This window comes from Epinephelus fuscoguttatus, linkage group LG2, assembly GCF_011397635.1.
Source record: "Epinephelus fuscoguttatus linkage group LG2, E.fuscoguttatus.final_Chr_v1".
NCBI classification, from domain to species: Eukaryota; Metazoa; Chordata; class Actinopteri; order Perciformes; family Serranidae; genus Epinephelus; species Epinephelus fuscoguttatus.
Window position 1 is genome coordinate 4,594,125 of NC_064753.1, and position 21,092 is coordinate 4,615,216.

A 21,092-nucleotide genomic window follows, 5' to 3' on the forward strand; every position below is an offset into this window, starting at 1 on the left:
CACTGAGAGTCAAACCATTTCCAGTGTTATTATCATACTATCCCTGATGTATCAGTGATTGTGTTCTCGTGCTCTGCGCAGATCTGACACTTGTCTGTCTGCCCACCCACCTGTTTTCATTACCGCCTCTGAAGCTCAGTGCACTGCTGTTTCCTGGTAAAGATAGAGGGGCAGCACAGACCACCAGTAGACAATAACCTTATATTTTCATAAAATACACTCGCATTCACAAATATGTAGGTAACTACAACAGACATCCATGTTATCTTACATCATCACTTAAGTCAGTGACGATGGTGCTTTGCTGTCCATAGTCACGTCCCATGATAATTCTACATTGTGATAATGCAATTGCCCTATTGATCAATACTGTATTGACTCATGTCAGTGATGTTCCGATGAACTTACTGTCCAAGGGATGCGCCTTGTTGAAAAAATATTTTCACCCCAAGACCAACTTTTCTTAGAATAGAAGAAAATAAGCATATTTCTAAGGATGTTGAATATTAAATTTATACAGTAACATGTTTACATTTTTATGGATGATCCATAAAAACTCAGGATTACCACAGATTACCACAAATCACATTTATGTATCACATTTATGTATCATCTGATTGACCTTATACTGGGTAGGTGATTCTGTTGCTCTCCAAACTCAGTTCAAAATGGGACATTTGTATAATATTTTGTACATAGACTATTTATTATAATAATACATATACTGTCTGTGGCTTTGCAAATAAAGTTTTCAGATTTGGGATTTTAATTAACTTTCAGATACATTTTCAACATACATCAATATGACTATAATTATAACCAAATAACATTAAACACCAGTTTAACTCTACAGTATGTCAAAAAACAAAGATTGGGGACCCATTCAAATGACCAGCTGTTGGTCCCCACTCCCCAGGACTCACAACATTGAAAATTATCAGCATCACAGCATTTTATTGATTTTTCTATTCAGTGTACATAGGCTATTTCCTTTCTGGGGTCTGTGTTGGCAGCACAAACTTAAAGCAAAAAGACATTCAAACTGTGTACTTCAATATGTGTTTATTTATCACGAGTCATACTATCGCTGTATTCAACATTATCGCATATTGCATGTTTTCAAGATAGAGTGCAGCCCTAGCTCTAAACAAGTTAAGCCCAAAGGAACCATTAGCAAAGACTCTTTATTTTCCTGACTTGTTCGTTAAGTCCAGTTGCTAATGACTTATTACATTAGACAGGCTAACAATAGTGTGTGTGTTTGGGACCAAAATACATTTCTGATCTGCTGCTCTGCAATGAACAATACACACTTCTTGGATGGGCTGGTGCAGGTCAAAGTCAAGTCAAACTTTATTTATAAAGCACATTTAAAAACAACCTCAGTTGACCAAAGTGCTGTACAGTTATTGAAATATAAAATAATCATACACAAATATCATAATAAATAAAACAAAGGAAATAGTAAGGGCTCAATTAAAAAAAACTAAAAATTAGATTAAAAAAGGGAAATAAAAGAGTAAGAAGAGTAAAAGCCAAGGATTCTTGCCTAGCAGGGACTGAACGCCAAGGAGAAAAGATGGGTTTTCAGTAATGTTTTAAAGTGCTCAACAGACTGTCCAGCTCTAACCTGGAATGGTAGGCTGTTCCACAGCTTTGGGGCCGCCACTGAGAAGGCTCTGTCCCCATGAGTAGAGAGTCTGGACCGAGGTACTGCCAGGAGCAGGTGGTTTGACGACCTAAGTGCTCTAGAAGTACTGTGAGGCTGTACAAGCTCTGATAAATAAGACGGTGCCAGACCATTTAAACACTTAAAGACAATTAAGGTCTGCTTACCGTCCCCAAACTTAATATTTGAGAAGCAGCATTCAGTTTTTATGCACCACATATCTGAAACAAATTCCCAGAAAACTTGAGATCTGCTCCAGCTCTCAGTGCTTTTAATTCAGGGCTCAAAACGTCTATGCCTTTAATTGAACTCAATTTGGAACTATTTATTGATATCTTGCACTTCATAGAAACGGCAATTTTCATTTTTTTCATTTTACTGTTTAATCTGCCCTTTTCTGATGTGGTGGGGTTTGTAAGGTTTAATTGACTGAGGTAGACAGCTCTGATTTTCCCAGGTATACATTTACAGTGAACAAACAGGCATTAGAGTCTGTTTTCATGTGTCCGTGCCAACGATAGCATACAACCACGAGGTGGTGATTGTAGTTTTCTAATGAAAAGCTGATTACTTCTTTCTTCTAGAGGATGGAGGTCGAGTCACAGCGGCAGCGGGGTGAAGAAATGGACGCCATGCTGACAGAGAGGGACAGGAAACTGGCAGAAAAAGAGGCATATATTGTTCACCTGCAAACAGCACAAGCAGGAGATCAGCCCATCACATCTGCACCACAACAAAAGGTCATACCCCTCACAAGAATGTGGTGTGAACATCATCTTTTCAGAACTTTTTCACTGTAAACATTTTCACATCTTGAGATTAGGACAGAAGCAATAACTGATGATAAAGTGTTCCCAGGCATTTATTCATTTAAGTTCCACCCAAAATGCAATAATGCATGTTAGTTGCATGTCCTGCACTCTATAGTATATTGTCAGTCTACTCATCTGTGCTAAGTCTACTCATCAGTGCTATACTGTACCCTACCTCCTCAGGAAGCAGAGGACAGTGGAGCAATGCAGGATCTGCAGCTGCTGGTGCAGAGCCTAAACAAGAAGGTGGGAGAAGCAGATGAGCGCTACAGTTTGCTGCAGGAGCAGACGGACAGCCTCAAAGAGCTGTTGGCCACAGAGAAGGAGCAGTACACTCAAAAGGAGAGCATGTACAAACAGAATGTAAGTTTCCAAAGCAATCAGTTGTTACTCTAGCTAATTTGTTTGGTTGCACAGGAACTTTGCTTCAAAATTCATGCAAGCAGTGACGCGTCTATGGTACAATTTGATACTGTTCGTAATTTTTATGAGAAGTGTTGGTATATCTGATGATGCACACTGTGTTTTTTTTTAGATCCAGACATTCAAAGACATTATTATTCAGAAAGATAACCAACTGATGGAGATCAACCAGATGCATGAACAGGAGCTCTTCAAGCTAGCAGCAAAGTCTGATGCCAGCGCAGACTTAGAGCAGGTAGTGACAACACTCATTTCTAAATGAATTAGTGAGGAAACACTTATTCTGTTAACTAACAGAAGTTCTCCTGTCTTCTCTTTGTAATATTGTTATTGTACAATTACTTAAATTACTTATGTACTACTCAAAGGATACTCACGAGTGCCTTACCACAGTCAAGTTACTGATGTAGCAACATTTACTTTGCAACACATGGATCATAGAAAGTTTTCAATGTTTGTTGTGTAATGAAAACGCATCTTTTTTGTCTCTTCCTTAGCTTTTGAAGGCTCTAAAACAGAAGCTTCATGAGAAGGAGGAAGTGCTGCTGGGTAAAGCGCAGGTCATTGACGTTCTGCAGGGAGAGGTAGATGGCAGAGACCAACAGATAAAGGTAAAGGACAACATTTTTTCACTTTAAACATTCTTTTCTTCCTGCTGTGTATTTGGTGATGATGTGCTTGGTTTTTTTAAATGCTTACGTAAGTATTCTGCCTTGATAAATTTAATGCAGTTCTTTAACTCTTAACTCATCTGTCCTCTTCATCATCTTTTCACCCCACAGGAGCTTACAGAGCGGCTGCGTCGGCTACAAGTAGAACGAGAGAGCCTGGAATCCAAGATGGAGGCAGAGAAGCATGTGATGCGGGCACAACTTCGTGACCTGATGGAAAAGCAGCAAGCGGAGGTGAAGCGAATGGTTGAGCAGCATCAGGCACAGATGGCCCAAATGCAGCAGGATCTCCTGGGGCAGCTGGAGGAGCTGAGGAAAGCCTCGGTAGCAGAACCACCTCCCAGTCAGGAGGTCTCAGGAAGTGGAATTATACCTGCAGATTCAGCCTACATCCAACGGATAGCTGAGCTGGAAGGTTGGTTGTTTTTAATTAGGATTATTCAGTCTCACTGTTGCGGAAGAAATAAAGAGAAATTTTCATGGTGGTTTAAGATAGTCAGCAGCTAGTTGCATTTGATTATGCGTAAATCAGTGCCATGCAGAGACAGGTGCTCAAGTGAAAAAAAGGGCATCCCTTCCACAAACATTTTTTTGTACGCTTGCATAGCGCACCCTGCCAGGAGGTTTCATAAGTGCTGGCACCAGAGGAGCTCTTTAGGCCTAAGTACATTCAATATATTTATGCACAGTAATGAGCAGGGAAAATGTCTATCTGAGGTGTCTTAAGATCAGTACTATGTGCACCTAACAGCTGCAACAAATACACATTCGCTTTTTACATTTATCATTTATAACAGACAACAACAAAGAAAACAAAGCCACATTGTGCATGTTTTAGTGGTCTATACAATATATAGCCTTTCAAAATCAACAAATGGGCAGTTGCAACAATCAGGCTAAGTGTCTTCTGCTCTCCTCTCCTTCCCTTGTTCTCTACTGCTTTCCTTTGCTCTCCTCTTCTCAATTTGTTCTCTTCCTCCCATTTTCTTCTCCTCCTCTTTCTTTTTCAAATAGCCATGTACTAATTCTTACAATTTTCTTCTAAATGAGCTTTATATATTCTTAAAAAATCTCAGCGGCTCCAGCTCTGTGCTCCTCCTCTCCTTCTCTGCGCTCTTTTATGCAAGGCAGGTTCATGCAGCACCAAACCACATGTCAGATTTGTTTAAAGGAATTATCAGAGCCACGGTGCAGAAGATGTAGACAATACTTCAAATTGAGTTTTGGTTTATAGAGACGCGTCACAACGGGAAAACAATTCAGAGTCTGTCTCCACTTGTACCGGGCAGCTGTTAAACCCAAATCTGATAGAGACTGATTTTATTTGATATTCTTTCTCTTCATTTTTTGCAGCCCAAGCAAAGCAAAAAACAGACGAGGCCAGCAGATCAGAGGCCAAATTCCTGAAAATGAAAGCCTGGTCGAAATCTCGGATTAGACAATTGGAGGAGGAGCTGAAGAAAAGCCAGGTGAGATGACAACATTTTCAGATTTGATTTTCAAGGATTTAATGATTATGCTCCTTTCTATAGATGCCCTGTTAGATTTTTCTTTATTGAAATGCACTCTTGTTATCCCTTGTCAGATGAAAAATATGTTAATATCCAAAAATATCAAGCATAACAAAATGCATGAGGAACTCCTGAGCAAGGCTGCGAGGCAAAAAATGAGAGCCATTTAAAAGATGTTTACTTTGTTCCCTTTAGGCTGGAGTTGCCCTCCCAGACTTGACTGCCCTGCAGAGTCGTATCACAGCACTGGAGGAGGAGAGGGAGGAAAATCTGTGGAAATTAGAGCAATTTGAGGAGCTCAAAGCAAAGAATGGTACCAAAATCAAACCAGAGTGGCTTCTGCTTTTTCCCAAGTGTAACATAAACATCAGCATATCACATTTCATTTGTAAATTTCACTTCTCTACTTTATGTCTTAACTTCCCTAGAATTATAGTTAATATGCATTATTAATAGCTGTGATCTCAAAATGAACATTGTGTGTTTAATGTTTGCAAGAAATGCTGGAGGCTAAGCTGGTGGTATATGAGGAGCAACAGAGGACACTACAGGCAGACCTAGAGCAGTTCACCAAGAGGGCAGCCTCTCAGGTCAGGGTTTCAGGCTTTTCCTAAATGTTGCAGCTTTATGAAACCTGCTCATTGGTGATCTCCTTTAACTCTCTGCTCCTTCTGGTCACAGGCAAGCGAGTCCGGCAGTGCTGATGACACCCAGAGCCAGGTGCTGGAGTGGCAGGAGATGGTAGCTGAGGCAGTGAGCGCCAGGGACCGCGCCAAGGAGGAGAAGGCTGCCATGGCCCTCCGCATCAGCCACATGGAGGAGGAAAGAGAGGGTAAGGCTGTTGCTTGAGGAAGACACAAACTCAACAGGCTCTGTTGTTCATCACCATGAGGTAACCAGGAGTAACTATCAGAGTCACAATTCAATGAAAAGCCTGCGCCATTGTTTATATTGTATAGAAAATCACACATGGATGTTGGTGTTTTTTATGTTCACATATTTGCCTAATGCACACCTAATCTGCGTAGAGAATCTCACACACTGACAGGCTCATGCAATGAATGAAAAATTACACTTAAGTAACTAATATGTGATTGGAAATCTTCCTTTTGATTATTACCTCTGTGCATAATGCAGCATGTGCCACAAACTTAAGCAAAATCATTTTTCTGGTTTGTACAAATTACAAGTATCTAAAATATTTCTTTAAGAAATACTTCATCCCCCAAGTGATCATTTGTTATTTAATAACTCACCCTGTGCACAACTGTATCCAAATATTTATTACAAACTCACAGACAACTCGTGCAGCATAATCCAGGTCTCAATTTTCCAGATGTATGCTCAGTAATTACCAAACCCGCCTTTGTGCTTAAATGTAACATTTGAAACACTTCGGTACGTCAACGCATTTGCATTACTCCTCTGTGCATGAAACTGTTTATGCGGAAATGTTTTAACCCTCTATCACCCACCAGGTTGTTGGCAATCCCAGCTGACATTCCTGTTTTCAGAGGCTCTAGAAGGCTTTTTAATAGCTGTAATCTCAAAATGAACATTGTGTGTTCAATGTTTGCAAGAAATGCTGGAGGCTAAGCTAGCGGTATATGAGGAACAACAGAGGACACTACAGGCAGACATAGAGCAGTTCACCAAGAGGGCTGCCTCTCAGGTCAGAAGTTTTAAAGCTAGAGTGAAAGGTTCCTTTACCTCTCACCTCAAGATATCTAAATGAAAATGGGTTCTATGGGTACCTGTTAGTCTCCTATTTACAGACATGCCCATTTTATGCTAGTCCCACACTGTTTTGGGCACAAAAAAAAGCACCTCTTTGTATGCAGTATAAATGTGCTTTTTAACCTGTTAGGCTTGAATATTTCTGCATACTGAGGTTGCTAAACAGTCTTGGAATTGCATAAATTGGATCTGACTGGGAAGCTGAGACTCTTGTAGATGCAATGGGCCCAATTTTATTCGGTTATGATGATGTTAGCCTCCATAATAGCCATTTCATTTTAGTGAGACCATTTCTTTAATGGACATCACTGTATAAAGTTACCTGTAGTGACCTCTAGTAGGGGTGGGCCATATCATCTTGTTCACAAAAATGCTGGTATATTTTTTAACATCATATGAAAATTCATATTGTGATATTCGAGATATTTGGACTTGTTGACATTTTGACATCATACTGTTTCCCCTGGCAACAACAAACATGGCTGAAAGCGAAGTAATTAGCAACTCCTCGGTTATGATTAGAGGAGACATGGCAGAGCATAAAGGTCCAGGTGGGGAAAAAAAGCCAAATCAATCATTTAGGATTTTGCTAAAAGAGAAGAAGTCACCTGTTGATTTACATATATAGATCACAGGGTACATTTTTTTGTATTTAGGAACTGTTCAAATGTGTAATTAGTGGTAGATTTTATTATGTTGAACTTTTAGGATAATCACAGTCTCATGAAATTTAATGTAATGTGGGTTAGGGTTAGTGTGATAATGTCATCTATTGGAGGGTTTTTTGACCATTTTTATCAATTGGCATGTGGTAAAAAAATACTTACCTTTAGCACCCAGATGGTCTCAACCCAAAAATTGCTGTAACAACTTATGAGACATAACTGAGCATGGGAATGGTCATCCTATACTTTGATTATAATGGTCTAAGCCCCCATACACTTCAAACCTCGAACCAAAGTTTGAATAGGCACCTAACCAAAACAAAATGTTTGTTACAGATTTATGACTAGACTATGACTGTGAAGTACTGAGCATATGACTGGATGAATGAGACTTGGATTATATTGCACAGTTTTGCTGTTGTTGAATACAGACCCCTATGACTTCAATTCATTAAAAATGCCACATGCGTGGCCTAAACCTTTGTGAGCTTTTATACTTGTGCAGTGCTGTGTATGTCCCTCTGCAGTTACATCTCCAAAATGTCAGTCAGTGGGGATTCTGTGAAGAATTGTTAAGTTTGATTGATTTAAACACAGATTAAACATTGCTTAATGGGGACAGTTTCACACAAGTACATAAACTGGCTTCACTTAACTCGCAAGAGCCGTGTGTGTGTGTGTGTGTGTGTGTGTGTGTGTGTGTGTGTGTGTGTGTGTGTGTGTGTATATATATATATATATATATATATATATATATATATATATATATATATATATATATATGTATATATATATATTTAATTAATTAATTAATCCTGAAATCACAATACTGAGTGAAAAAAGTAACGGTATCTAAGCATAAAGCACACAGACATCATTATCAGTCATTCATTCTGCTGTCTGTTATCTGTTATCATTATTGCGGTCTTGATTAAATTTTCCCCGGGCCATTTCATACCAGGTCTCGGTACCAATCCCTGTCCGGACCACTCCGCTAATTGAATAGGGCTGGTGTAGGCTATCGCGTAGGGTAGACGTCTAAGCAGAGCCTAGGCCATAGGTACAGCCACTTTGTTCTCTAATCCTTAAACTTACTAGTTTATTAATTTGATTACCCCTTTGAAAATGTTTTAGCGTTTGAATCAGGAGAGGAGTAAAACTTAATCAGCATTGTATGCCTGTGTGTCCTAGGAAAGGGATCCCTCCTGTGTTTCTCCCTGAGTTTTTCCTGATACAGGAACAAAAGGAAGAGGCTGTTGGTGCTGTACAGATTATAACGCCTTTTGAGGCAAATTGGTGATATTTGGCCATATAAATAAAATTGACATTACTTTGGAGGCTGTAATCTGCAATGCTGTTTAAGTGTACAGCATTATACTGTAGTGTTTCAAATATTTAGTATATCATAACAGATATAGACGCAGAGAACAAAATATTAGAAATATCTCTCAGCATAATTCAATAAAATTTAATTAACCTTATTAAGTGGAAATTTTGTAACTCCTATTACTTTGTCCTAATACCCTGCCTCCTGCCCCCACCACCACTACCAACAACATCTACACCACCACCATGTTGTGTAGCAGCGAGGGAGAGATTTAGATTTTGTGTTTTACTGTTTACCACATGTCCTCTGTTGTCTGACTGAACATATTTTTCCTTTTCATATCCCTCGCCTGTGCTCTCCGCTGTTAATGGGGAGCATTTGGTTTACCCTGTGCTGCCTCCCATCTCATGGACCTATGCCCCCACTCCCCTCCTCCTGCCCCTGCTCCAGGGATGGGAGCAGCCACACAGAACAGTTTCCCATCAGTTTTGTGCATGCAGGCTCCCCTAAACCTCCAGTGCAGCTCTTACTCACTGTACTGCCTGCAGCTCCCCTGAATTTCACCTCTGTTATGGTGAGCTACAGGCAGTACAGTGTTGCGCTGCATTTGAAAATCTGCCATTTTGTTTTCCCCTTTGTTTCCCCCTTTCTTCCCCTCTCTTGTGTTCCTCTTTTTCGTTCCTTCACCTCTCTCTGTTTGTCTGTCCCACTGTTTATTATTTCATCCTTTGATTTCAGGTGCGGCTACACTTAAATATTTTTGGAATAATCCATCAATAATAATATCTCAGTATCAAATATAATGAAACAACTTTGTTTTTGTTTTTTTTTGTGTTGGGATAGTAGGATTTGCGCTAACTCTTGGAAGAGGGCAAATGTCTATAATAACTTTGATATAGGCTGTCTTTGTTTGAAGGCTAATAGTGTAAAGGGCTAAGTGGAAGTTATCCTATTTATTACAAATGAATTGTGTCAGTCATTACTAATAAAGCTCACAAAGTCCAGGTGTTTTTCAAATGTTATATTTTCTTGTGATTCAATGACTTACTTTAAGATCAGGATATACAAGCGAAATTAAAGTTATGGTATTTAGAATATTTTACAAAAGCTTACGAGTAAGAAATGGACATGCCAAGTGCAAATATTTGACCACCTAAACAATAATCTTATATACATCTTCTCATTCAAAGGAGCGCACAAAATATAATTGTTATTCATTTAAGTGAAATAAAACCACAGTTGTGCTTAAAGTGAAAAGGCAAGCGGTCTCTTTTACTTTAATTATGGCTGTTGATTTTAATCAGCTGTGTGTACCACTGACTGTTAAATTACTGAATCACTAAAGTGAAGAAGATGAACCTAGTGTGAGTAACAAGACTCAAAGCCTCACAGTTCAACTCAAAGCCCTCACAGTAATTAGCACTCTTTCTGGAAAACTGCTGCCGTTAATTTGTTGCCAGAGTTGTATCGAGCCGTGCGTCTCACTGCACCACCGTTTCTTCTAATGCTGAGAGGAAAACAGAAACCTTTCCTGTCCTTGCTCAGGCCTAGTTAGTAGTTAGTCTTTTTGAACTTTGCAGTTAATCCAGTCACTCCTATTGGTGTAACATTTTGTGATTTAATACAGGTGGAGCTACAATGGCCAAATACAAATACATATTAAATAACTTGCTTGCTGTATGCTGTTGTTGGTGCTGCCTTAAAGTGCTGCTAGAAATACTGTAATTACCCTTTTGTTGCTGATGTGGAAAGTGTCACAAGTTGCTCTAATGTGGGTTTAAGGTGGCAGTGGCATGCTGTTTCACTAAGTCAAATGATGAAGGTTATTAATTGCTATAAACAGTATCAAGAGACATCTTGACTACAACTTCATCAACATCACTGCTTGCTGATGAGCTCTCTCTTCTATGTTTTGCTGCTGCAGCTCACTGTGGCCCTCATTTATAAAAATGAATGGCGTACGGTCATTTTCATGCAAAGCCTGGCTCTTTATCACAGCTGGCAGTTGCCTGGTTCTGTGGGACTGGCTCCAGTCTGATCGAAGGTTAAACACAACTGATGCCTGACTATTATTGATCTGAAACTTCTTCTTCCTTTTTTTTCTGTTAATCAATGACAAACCAGATCAAAAATATAAATATATATGATATAATTATATATATATAAAAATATAATTAAAATGGAATGGACTTAGGTGGTGCATCTGTGTCTCCTCTGCCACCAGTTAGGCCTGAAATAGTCTCTATATACAGACTCCAGAAGAAGAGCAGAAGAGCCCTGGTTTCCGGTGCTAGGGTGTTTGTAGTCCGTGTGATGTTGATCAATCACATTTGAGCCGGCTGCAGTTGTTGCCAGGTTAAATGCTCCGTGCGGTGAACTAACGAGGCGGAACATGATTGGCGTCACTGCAAACTCTGAATCCACCGCAATGTTTCAGCGTATTTACTTATATATAAACAGAAGTCGGAAACGGAAATTCGCCTCATCCACCTAAATCAAACCGGAATGCCAAAAAATCGGGGGTCTGTCCCCAGAGGCTGTATCGCCGCCTGCCGGAAGTCAGACGCCGAATACAGCCGATAGGTTCCGAGAATGGGCCCGAAATGGAAGCAGACCCAGTACACGAGGCCACATGCTCCTCAATTTTATGTGAAAAGGCTATTATAACAATATCAATATTATATAATATATAAGCTAAAGTTATTAATATAGTATGCCATAGGTTGGTCCATTGCAACGCTGTTGACCACAGCAATGATTGCTTTTCATACTGTGTTTTACTGACTTCCTTTGATGGCACTTTTCAGGATACCAAATCAAACCAGTTGGTTAAATTGGACCTTGGACATTGGCTTTTCTATTTCCAGCTCAGAGAAGTTTCTCTTCTGGGCCATATAACACCTCTCTACATTGTTAACATTGGGGCAACGCCTCTAAACTCAAGAATATTTGGGGCAGGATATGTAAATAACGATTGTTTTCAGAGGCCGATTGTTCGTATGCTGTGATTGGCAAGATAGGAACGTTTCATGAATTACATGTGAACCCTGTTGTTAAATTATTTCTGAGTTCGAATGTACACTTGTATGTATGTTAGATTGATAAATGAGGACCAATACCTTTGCCAGCAATGGGCAGCAAGAAGTCTGTGATGCAGGGTGCAAGATACTATATTCGACCCAAAGCCCTAACTTAAGGGGAGTTAGTTCAGGGGGCAACGAAGGTGTTGGTTTTTGACTTTGCAGTTTGATTTAATTTACATAACTAATCATTTTGGGGGGAAATAAATCAATGAATGTTGAAAACTGAATGGCCTCAACTCTAGAAAAGCAAGTCAGTGCCATATGAACACAGTTTTCTGCTTTCATTTTATGAAAGCCCCAATAAGCTGCATGCTTTGTATGCCAGACATGTCTGCTTCATGGCATTCTCAGGCTTAGAAAGAAGAAAAGTACCAGAAAACAAGACAGATTTACTTCTAAGATATTAAAGCAGATGACTGATACTCTCATTTCTCCTGCTCTTACATATCCTCCACATATAATCCCTACTGCTGTGGCCAGTGAAGTGCCAAGCACAAGGCAGTCTTTCTATTCTGCCTCATTCTTGTTTTATTCTACTTTCTTAGTGTAGATGATCTTACCCAGTCCTGCTGCATGTTCTGAATGATATTTACTACTACTATAAGCTTGTAGTATTTGCACAGTTCTTTTGAATAGAGCCCATCTCTGCTTAACACTGCTTAAACACTAAACTGACACTGACCACTACTTAATCCACTGAACTTCTTTTCTTTTTCTGCCCCACCCTTTGCTTTGAGCTGCCCTCCTCCCCCTCTCCCCTCCCCTGCACATCAAATATCAGCCTGTTGTCACAAAACAGATGGGAACATGTTTTGTTCTGCCTAATCAATTTGGCATTACCCTGCTTGCATCCTATGCTGCAATATGAAAGTCTCAATTAAAACTAAAAGCACTGCAAGAATCCCCTCAGATCTCTACCTGCGCTGTGTTACTCTTAAATAGTTGTCTGGTCTTTCTTTTGAAGAAACAGTGGTGAAACACAGGCTTTAAGTGTGACTCATGAAAATGGGACCTCTCCTTCCTCCCACAGCCACTTGTGCTCCCCGTCTCCCACATGTTTGATTGCTGTTTTCCTTTGCTATGCAAATTAGGTGTGCATGGCTCTCACCAGAATGTTGCTTTTGAAGTGTTTCCCGGGTCCACATACCTTATGCAAATACAAAAGTGCATAGATACAGTTTGAGAAACTTTCTGTCTCCATCCTTGATTCTCTTAGTCTCTGTACTTCTCTTACAGTGCATTTCTAGTTTTTCTTTCACTGCTGGATGAAATTGTTTTCTATGTTACAAAGGTTATATGTAGTGTTAAAAGTGCCTCATCTCCCTCTTCATCAAAACCACTATCAACACAGTCTATGCCAGCACACTTATCTATTCTCTATCTCCTCCATCCTGTCTTGGAAAAACATCTTCTTTCATTCTACCATCTTTCTGTCTTACCCATTTTATACCCACTGACCTCCATCCATATATACATCCTCAATCCAACCCAACATTCCCCCTCTCCCTGTGGCACAAAACTGATTGAGGATGACTGGTTCTTTCCTGGCTGCTCCGATCCAGCACTGGCCACTCGGCAGCAGGAGTTGGAGGAGGAGCTGGCTCAAGCTCAGGGGCTCGGTCACCACAGGGCCAAGAAGCTGGCAGCTCCAGCCCAGCGAAGTTTGCAGGTAGGTGGACAGACTGACAGTACTGTGATTGTGCCATGGTTATACCAGCATACTATCAGACATTTGTTAAATGCTTATATGTGTTGTGTTGTTTCCAGTGACATTGTTCTAACCAAGGGAACAAAAACCAGCATCTTCAGCAAATATGCTAACTGCATGACTTTTCGTTATTTGCAAAAACATGGAAGTTTTATCAATTACTGCCCTGTCCTGCATGAAATAAACAAGTCAGAATCACCTAACAACCAGAGGTCAAACAGAAATTAAACTTGGCCCAAACAAACTTTGAAGATACATGACTGCTTTCTGCTGAAGTAGGCTTTACAGTCAGCACTCACTGTGCTGTGTATTGTCATCAACAAGCTCCACAAGTAAAGGTCCAGGCATACCTTCTGTTATTTTAACTAGTTTAAATTGGTTGGGAGTAGTTATGAAGCCAGTCCGCAAGTACCCTGATGAACCTGCTTTTTCAGTTAAAATGATTTCTCCACAGTTACTTTTTAAGTTAATTTTTACTTTTAAATGATTGTGTTTAGGGCCAAACAATTTATTAGAATTGTATCGAAATCGCAATATGGCCCAGTGCAATATCCAAAATCCAGGAATCACAGTATTTGTTAAGTGCAAACTATGTGTCAAAATATCATTCTAAATTAAGATTTACAGTGCTGCTGAGATGTCTCAGACTGCAAATCATATTATACACACTTAAAAAAACAGTTTTTGTTTGGTACAGATCCTAACTTGAATCCAACTGTCCACTTGGATTCAAGAATGAACTCATTAGATTTTTGTGGTTGTAGGTCAAAGGTCAAGGTCACTGTGACTTTGCATCTGTGTTATTCTCGTGAATATGATATTTTAAGAACCACTCTAGGGAATTTCTTAATATTTTGCACATTCACTTGGACTCAGTGATGAACTGATTAGAATTTTATGGTCGAAGGTCAAGATAGAGATGTGTGATCTGACACCATAAGATCGTGAACAATTAATCTGCCTTTACAGAGTTTTAATATGGTACTACAGTACACATGCTGCCAATTCCAATTCCATGGCCTCAGTGAAAGCATTCCCTCCATCGTCGTGAATCTTATCCCAATTGCAACATTAGTCAATATAATCACAATTTGATAGTTTTTTTTTTTTTTTTTTTTTTTTTTTTACCAAATTGTTCATTTGTAATTATGTTGGTTTTACCATTGAGGTGAAGTTGTTGATAAAGGTAGCAAACTGAATTGTAATCTGTGAGAAAAAAATCAGAAATTAGCCATTTTGAGTAACAATAATTGCAATAAAACAAAATAGTTGATGGCTTAATAGCACATATTGATCTTGGACTTACACTCTTATTAAAGAAATAGTATGATATTTTGGGAATTACCCTTATTTTCTGTTTTTGAGATTTAAGGTCTGATGCATTAAACACGGAGCTGGATACGGATGTGGTCAAGCCTGTAATTGCAGAATAGATGTTTTATAACTTACCACTACCCTGCTTCAATTAAGCATATCCCACTTGCAGGAGGACTTTGAATTTGATGGGCAGACCTCATTCCAGAACCCACGGAGCGCCTCTGAGAGCACAACCCCGATGGAGGGAGAGAATATGGGAGGTTGGTGGCCAGAGTACAGTACTCCTGATACAGGTGTGAGACTTGCTAGACAGTTTACACTGGCATGCACGCGTTCATCTGCACATTACTTTAGGAAATTCTCTTTGGGTTGCTATTTTGTTGTATTCACCATAACACTCAAAACATGTTTTTATTGAGCACTGGATTGTGGCTGTTGTTTTTATTTCTCCTCATTTTTCATCTAACCGGCAAATACTGTGAATGAAAGACCTGGGTTATTTTGGGTCGTTGTGTATAACATACTATTGGGATTAACTTGGTTCAGCTTGCTTTCATTTCTACTAGTGGATTAATCTGATGAGTGACATTGTAGCAAGCTAAATTTAAGATCATCTCACATTTATCAAAAAAAAAAAAAAAAGAAATCCTCTGGGACAGTTGATAATACCCTGAGACTGAGACACTCATTCATTGGTTTGCATTTTCATCAGCTTACAGTATTTTCTTTGGACATGTGCATGCTGGTTGAGCTGGCTAGTGTTTGTTGGGTTTAGTCCACTGAATGCACTGAATTTTGTGAGATCATATTACTGTAGGTGGCAAGATACTCCCCATCTGTGGTAAGTTTTTTTTTTTTTTTTTTTCATTGTTTGCATGTTCTGCTTGTTTTTTCTTTATTTCCTCTTATCCCTTCTTGTTGTCTTTTAAGATGCTGCTTGTCATAAAGCCAAAAAAACCATCAGCAGTTATCTGTAAAAATAAATAGAGATAAAAAATAAAAAAAGGAAATTATAACTTGTGAGTTGTGTTATAAAAAAAAACAACTGACTGATGTACTTTTTGGTTGTTTTGGCAAAACATGGGACCCTGGAATTGCATTTCACATCTCGTCTGTTAATTAATGCATATGCCAATCAATATACTTTCTAATAGCTCATGCTTAAAAGACAGACTTTGACCCTGTGATCATACCTTCCCACTGATTGTCCTATCCTATAGATTTTTACTTCTTTTTTCCCCATCTGTACCTATACAGTAGGGCTGTCACACTTTTAAAAAGAAAAGTCCCAACACATGAAAACGACACATAATTTGTTAGAATTAATGCAAACCTGCATAGCTAAATCATAAATTATGTTGTAGAAGGGGCATAGTTCCGTTAATTTGTGGTGCCTTCATTGCTTCACTTGAGCACCAAGCTTACAGATAGCTTTAAATTTGTTGTCATGGTAACCTTAAGCAGTTGCATTTTTAAACTTAAGCAAACAGCCTTGCCCCTGCAGTTTTTATGCCTCCGCGCCGGCAATAGCCTTGGCCTAAGGCACTATGTTTTTGGGTTGCCCGTCCCCTTCTCGGGAATGCAATATCTCAGGAACCCCATAGCCCCTTTTCCACCAACATTTCCAGGAACTTTTTTTTTTTTTTTTATTGTGCAATATGACATTACAGTGACAATACAGGACAAACAGAAAACAGGTGTGAACAACAAACAACAACAGATTTTGTGTGTGTGTGTGTGTGTGTGTGTGTGTGTGTGTGTGTGTGTGTGTGATTTGAGAGTAAGAAAGACAGTAATATATAATATAATAGTATTAATAGTAATAAATATTATAATCGTCAGACATGGAGATGGAGATGAGTATACAGAAGGAAAAAATAAATACATAAAGAAAATAACATAAATAAGTAAGTAACAACAACAATAATAATAATAACAATAATAATAATAATAGTAATAATAATAATAATAATATGGAGGGTGGAGGAGAAGGGAGGGGGAGGGGGGGTCTTTATGAGATGTTTAATGTGATGCCTCATGTCCCTACCCACCCACACATGACCAGCCTGCGGCCCCCAACACCCCCGGAACCCCCCCCAACCCCCGTGTGCCCCGGACTGTATGCGGCACAACACCTTACCCTATGTCTAGATGTATATGTAGTCTTTATCATTATTTCATTTTTTATTTATTTATCCATTTTATTTATTTATCTATTTTATTTATTTATTTGTTTATTAATATATATATTTTTTTATTTTATTTTATTTATTTATTTATTTTTTTTTATTTTAATGAGATAGTCTTTTCAGAGGTATGTGGTGCATTAAAACCGAGGAGATGGGTTGTTATGAACTGGCATTGTGTCCCCTTTCCTCTACCTAAACTAGTGTGTTGTGCATTAAAAAAAGGTGATGTGCCACCTGAAAACAGTCCATTTCCAGGAACTTTTATTACCAGGAATTTATTTACCTGAGTAAAAGAATTCCTGGTAATCTGTGTGGTTTGTGTTTCTACTGCACCTCAGAGTTCCGAAAAATGTATTCAAATTAGCGTGATCACGTAGATGATTTGCCATGTGCCCTATCTTCAACTCCGCTAGCTTATTGGCTGGTAATATGGTAACATTAGCGCTTGTAGAGAGAGTTGGGGCTGTTTGTCTCAGCCAGCAGCTAAGTTTAAAAGTAGTTGACGATAAGTGTCGAACTAAGTTAGTCTGCATATAGACAGCTGTCATTTGAGCTTACAATTCGCTATCAGATGAACTAGCGTGCTGTCCTTGTGTAAGACATAACATTCGTGTCGCTGGATGAGAGACTGTGGACGGAGCATATTGAATATGGCTGTCTACATGTTTAAATGTTCATGCTTGGTGAACACATGTATTGATAAATTATTGGCTTCTTACTCACTAAGGGTTAATGTCACTTACAGTAAGCCGTCAACTCGAGTCATTTTGGAGTTATCTTCACTTTGTTTCCACCGTGGCTGCTTGGCTGTTCACCAGTTACCGTGTCACGTCGGTGTATGTGTGTGTGTGTGGATGTGGGAGTATTCCTTCACATTTGGCACAAAAGTCCACTTGGACTCAAGTATGAACTGATTAGATTTTGGTGGTCAAAGGTTAAGGTCATTGTGACCTTGTTTGTTGCATTCTTGTCAACACAGTATCTCAATAACACCTTGAGGTAATTTCTTCAAATTTGGCACAAACTTGGACTTGGACTCAAGGATGAATTGATTACTTTTGGTGGTCAAAGGCCAGGGTCACTCTGACCTTGCATCTGTCACATTTTGTGAATGTGATATGTCAAGCAGGCCTGGAGGGCCTTCTTCAAATTCGGCCCAAACATCTACTTTAGACTCATGGATGAAATTATTAGAATTGTCACTGTGACCTCACAAAACATGTTTTTGGCCATAAATCAGAAATTCCTATGCTAAATATGACAAAATTCCGCTCATATGTCTAATAGGATATAATGATAAAGTGATGTTATTCTATATCCAAAAGGTCAATGGTCAACTTTACTGTGACATCATAATATTCTGCAAAAACACTTTTCTGGCCATTATTCAACATCATATTTTAGAAACAGAAGGGGAGACATTTGATCAAATACTGAATTGGTGATTATTAATTCTGGCTGCCCTCCTTGAAACTGTGCTAATTGTATAGATCTTCTGCGCTGCTGAGGGGGAGGATGTATGTGGAGCATCCATCTTTTCACAAACATAGATGTAAACTGTAACTGCAACTTGGCAGGCATACAGCCATGAGGCAATACTCGTAATTTGGTTTGTGTTAAAAAATATACTATGCATGACATTCTTTACAAAAAGCACGTATAGACTCACACAGAAGTGTGTGGCTGTGTATTTATTTGCAGAGATTCCGTCCTTTGCTTATATTTTCTTATTTTCTTCTTATTTTGTTTTGTTGGGAACATCCCTGGGCACAGCAGGCAGGTTAAGTCGGGACTTTATAAAAAGCTAATGACCAGGTGCCAGACCTTAAACAGCAGGTATCTTGGATGTTGTTACAAAAGTCAGGGACACTGCACCAGAAAAAACATATATATAGTGAAAGAGAGAGAATTAATACCTCAAGGGAAGGAGTTCAAGTATCTCAGGATCTTGTTTACAAATGAGGGTAGAACGGAGTGTGAGATGAATAGGTGGTTTGGCCCGGCATCTGCAGTGATGCAGGTGGTCGAGGTGAAAAGAGAGCTGAGCCAGAAGGCAAAGCTTTCTATTTACTGGTCCATCTACATCCCAAGCCTCACCTGTGGTCATGAACTCTGATTAGTGACTGAAAGAATGAGATCGCCGATGCAAGCGGCTGAAATGAGTTTCCTCCGAGTTGTGTCTGGGCTCAGCCTTAAAGATAGGTAGAGGAGCACAGACAACCAGAGGGAGCTTAGAGTAGAGCTGCTGCTCCTTTGCATCAAAAGGGGCCAGTTGAGGTGGTTGGGCGCCTGATCAGGATGCCTCTCGGACGCCTTCCATTAGAGATGCTCTGGGCCTGTCCAACTGGTAGGAGGCCCCGGGCAGACCCAGAACACATTGGAGGGATTACATATCTCATCTGGCCTGGGAATGCCTCGGGGTGAACTGGGAAGAGCTAGAAAGTGTTGCTGGGGATAAGGGTGTCTGGAATACTTTGCCCAGCCTGCTGCCCCCGTGACCCGGCCCTTTATAAGCGGATGAAAATGGATGGATATTGTAAGATGGAATCTGGGGTTGGTTTTCGATTTCAGTTTTGTCGGTGATACTGTTCACAAGGAGTAAGGGACAATACCTGCTTAGCATACCTTTTAAAAAGAAAACAACAATAGCCTAATTTTCTTATGAACGCCCTTTCTTGAGTGAGGCATGACGTGTTAAGTTTATGTACTGTGAGTTTTGAATTCAGACAGACATTGTTTATAATTTTTTTTCCATCCTGCACTAATAGTTCAGCTTTTGAATAAAATGTGACAGCCCTACAATACAGTAAACTTTCAAATAGTTATCCCCTTTGAGCCACTTGCAGGCTTTTAATCTGAAACATCTATTCTGGAAGTCTCATTGATGGTTACCTATCAGCAAATGAAAAAAACAACAGAATTACTAAGTGAATGAAAACAGTATTTCTGTAAATAGAGAGACTCGGTAACACAACTCTGCTATTCTACTGCTGAATTTGTCTTGTTGAAGTCAAATCCACCTCCTTTCAATGGCCTTTATTTGTAACTATCTTTTATTTGTTCATGTCACATCCCTTATACCTGTCGTTTTTGCTGATGATTTCAGATGGATTGCGGTCTGTTGTAGAGGAGCTGGAGCTGGAGAGGAACCAACTGCAGGAGCAGATACTGAGCCTAGAGGAGCGATGTCAGGATCTGGAGGATCGACTGCAGCTGCAGGCCCGCATAGAGGCATTGCAGGTAACCTGACTGTTCATAACCCCACCCAACATCCCATACTATGTCAATACCCCAGGACTAAGTCAAACCAGTATTTGACCTGTTCATTATTGTCTTACCCTGTGAAATGTAACTTGTAGTCATTACTTACTTACTAATGAGTTACGGAGGAAACGATGAGTGAATTGCATGTTTCCACCCCCGAATACTAGGATTTTGTAACAAACCCTTCTAACACAGGTGACGTTTGATGTAGATGAAGAAGAGCAGCCATTTTGGGTCTCTCAGGTGTGTTTGGCCTCTCATGTATGTGTGCGCTGGAGAGCCCCTCTGGCGGTGCTGGCTAATGGTGTGGTGTGCTTGTTTAATCTCAGACACGTTCTGTTCTTAAACTGTTTTTAAGTAAGTGTACTGGCGCAGACTCACTGGGTATCGTAAAATCACACTTCTCAGACTCACTTTGCAACTATGGGTGTAAATCACTAGTTTGAGCACAATCCAATATTATATCGATTCTTTGGACAATGATACGATATTTGCCGATATCACAAAGTCTGCCAGGATACAATTTTGATAAAATACTGATTCAGGAGCCTGCAATTGATGTGAGATTATATTGTGATCACAGAAGCTGCCACCCCTTTCTTTTTTGCTTTTGGCCATTAAAAATCAAAACAACACATAAATAGTTTAAATAATTGTAACTGCATAAGTGCACTAAAGTTTTCTTTAAATTGACTCCACTAACACACATAAAACAG

The 21,092-nt window shown here is 39.5% G+C and overlaps 1 protein-coding gene across 2 annotated transcripts in view; it reads left to right on the top strand.

Moving 5' to 3' along the window:
* Positions 1-21,092, top strand: part of si:ch211-220f16.2 (golgin subfamily B member 1) — a 53,663-nt gene that overhangs the window by 7,793 nt on the left and 24,778 nt on the right. The window contains exons 6-17 of one of the 2 annotated variants that reach the window (XM_049602633.1): positions 2,254-2,409; positions 2,665-2,844; positions 3,017-3,139; positions 3,402-3,515; positions 3,687-3,990; positions 4,929-5,044; positions 5,282-5,399; positions 5,585-5,676; positions 5,768-5,919; positions 13,417-13,567; positions 15,093-15,183; positions 20,219-20,352. In XM_049602633.1, coding sequence (XP_049458590.1) covers positions 2,254-2,409; positions 2,665-2,844; positions 3,017-3,139; positions 3,402-3,515; positions 3,687-3,990; positions 4,929-5,044; positions 5,282-5,399; positions 5,585-5,676; positions 5,768-5,919; positions 13,417-13,567; positions 15,093-15,183; positions 20,219-20,352 — 1,731 coding nt within the window. Of the gene's footprint in view, positions 1-2,253; positions 2,410-2,664; positions 2,845-3,016; positions 3,140-3,401; positions 3,516-3,686; positions 3,991-4,928; positions 5,045-5,281; positions 5,400-5,584; positions 5,677-5,767; positions 5,920-13,416; positions 13,568-15,092; positions 15,217-20,218; positions 20,353-21,092 lie in introns of both variants that reach the window. The other variant, XM_049602634.1, reaches the window with a different exon arrangement.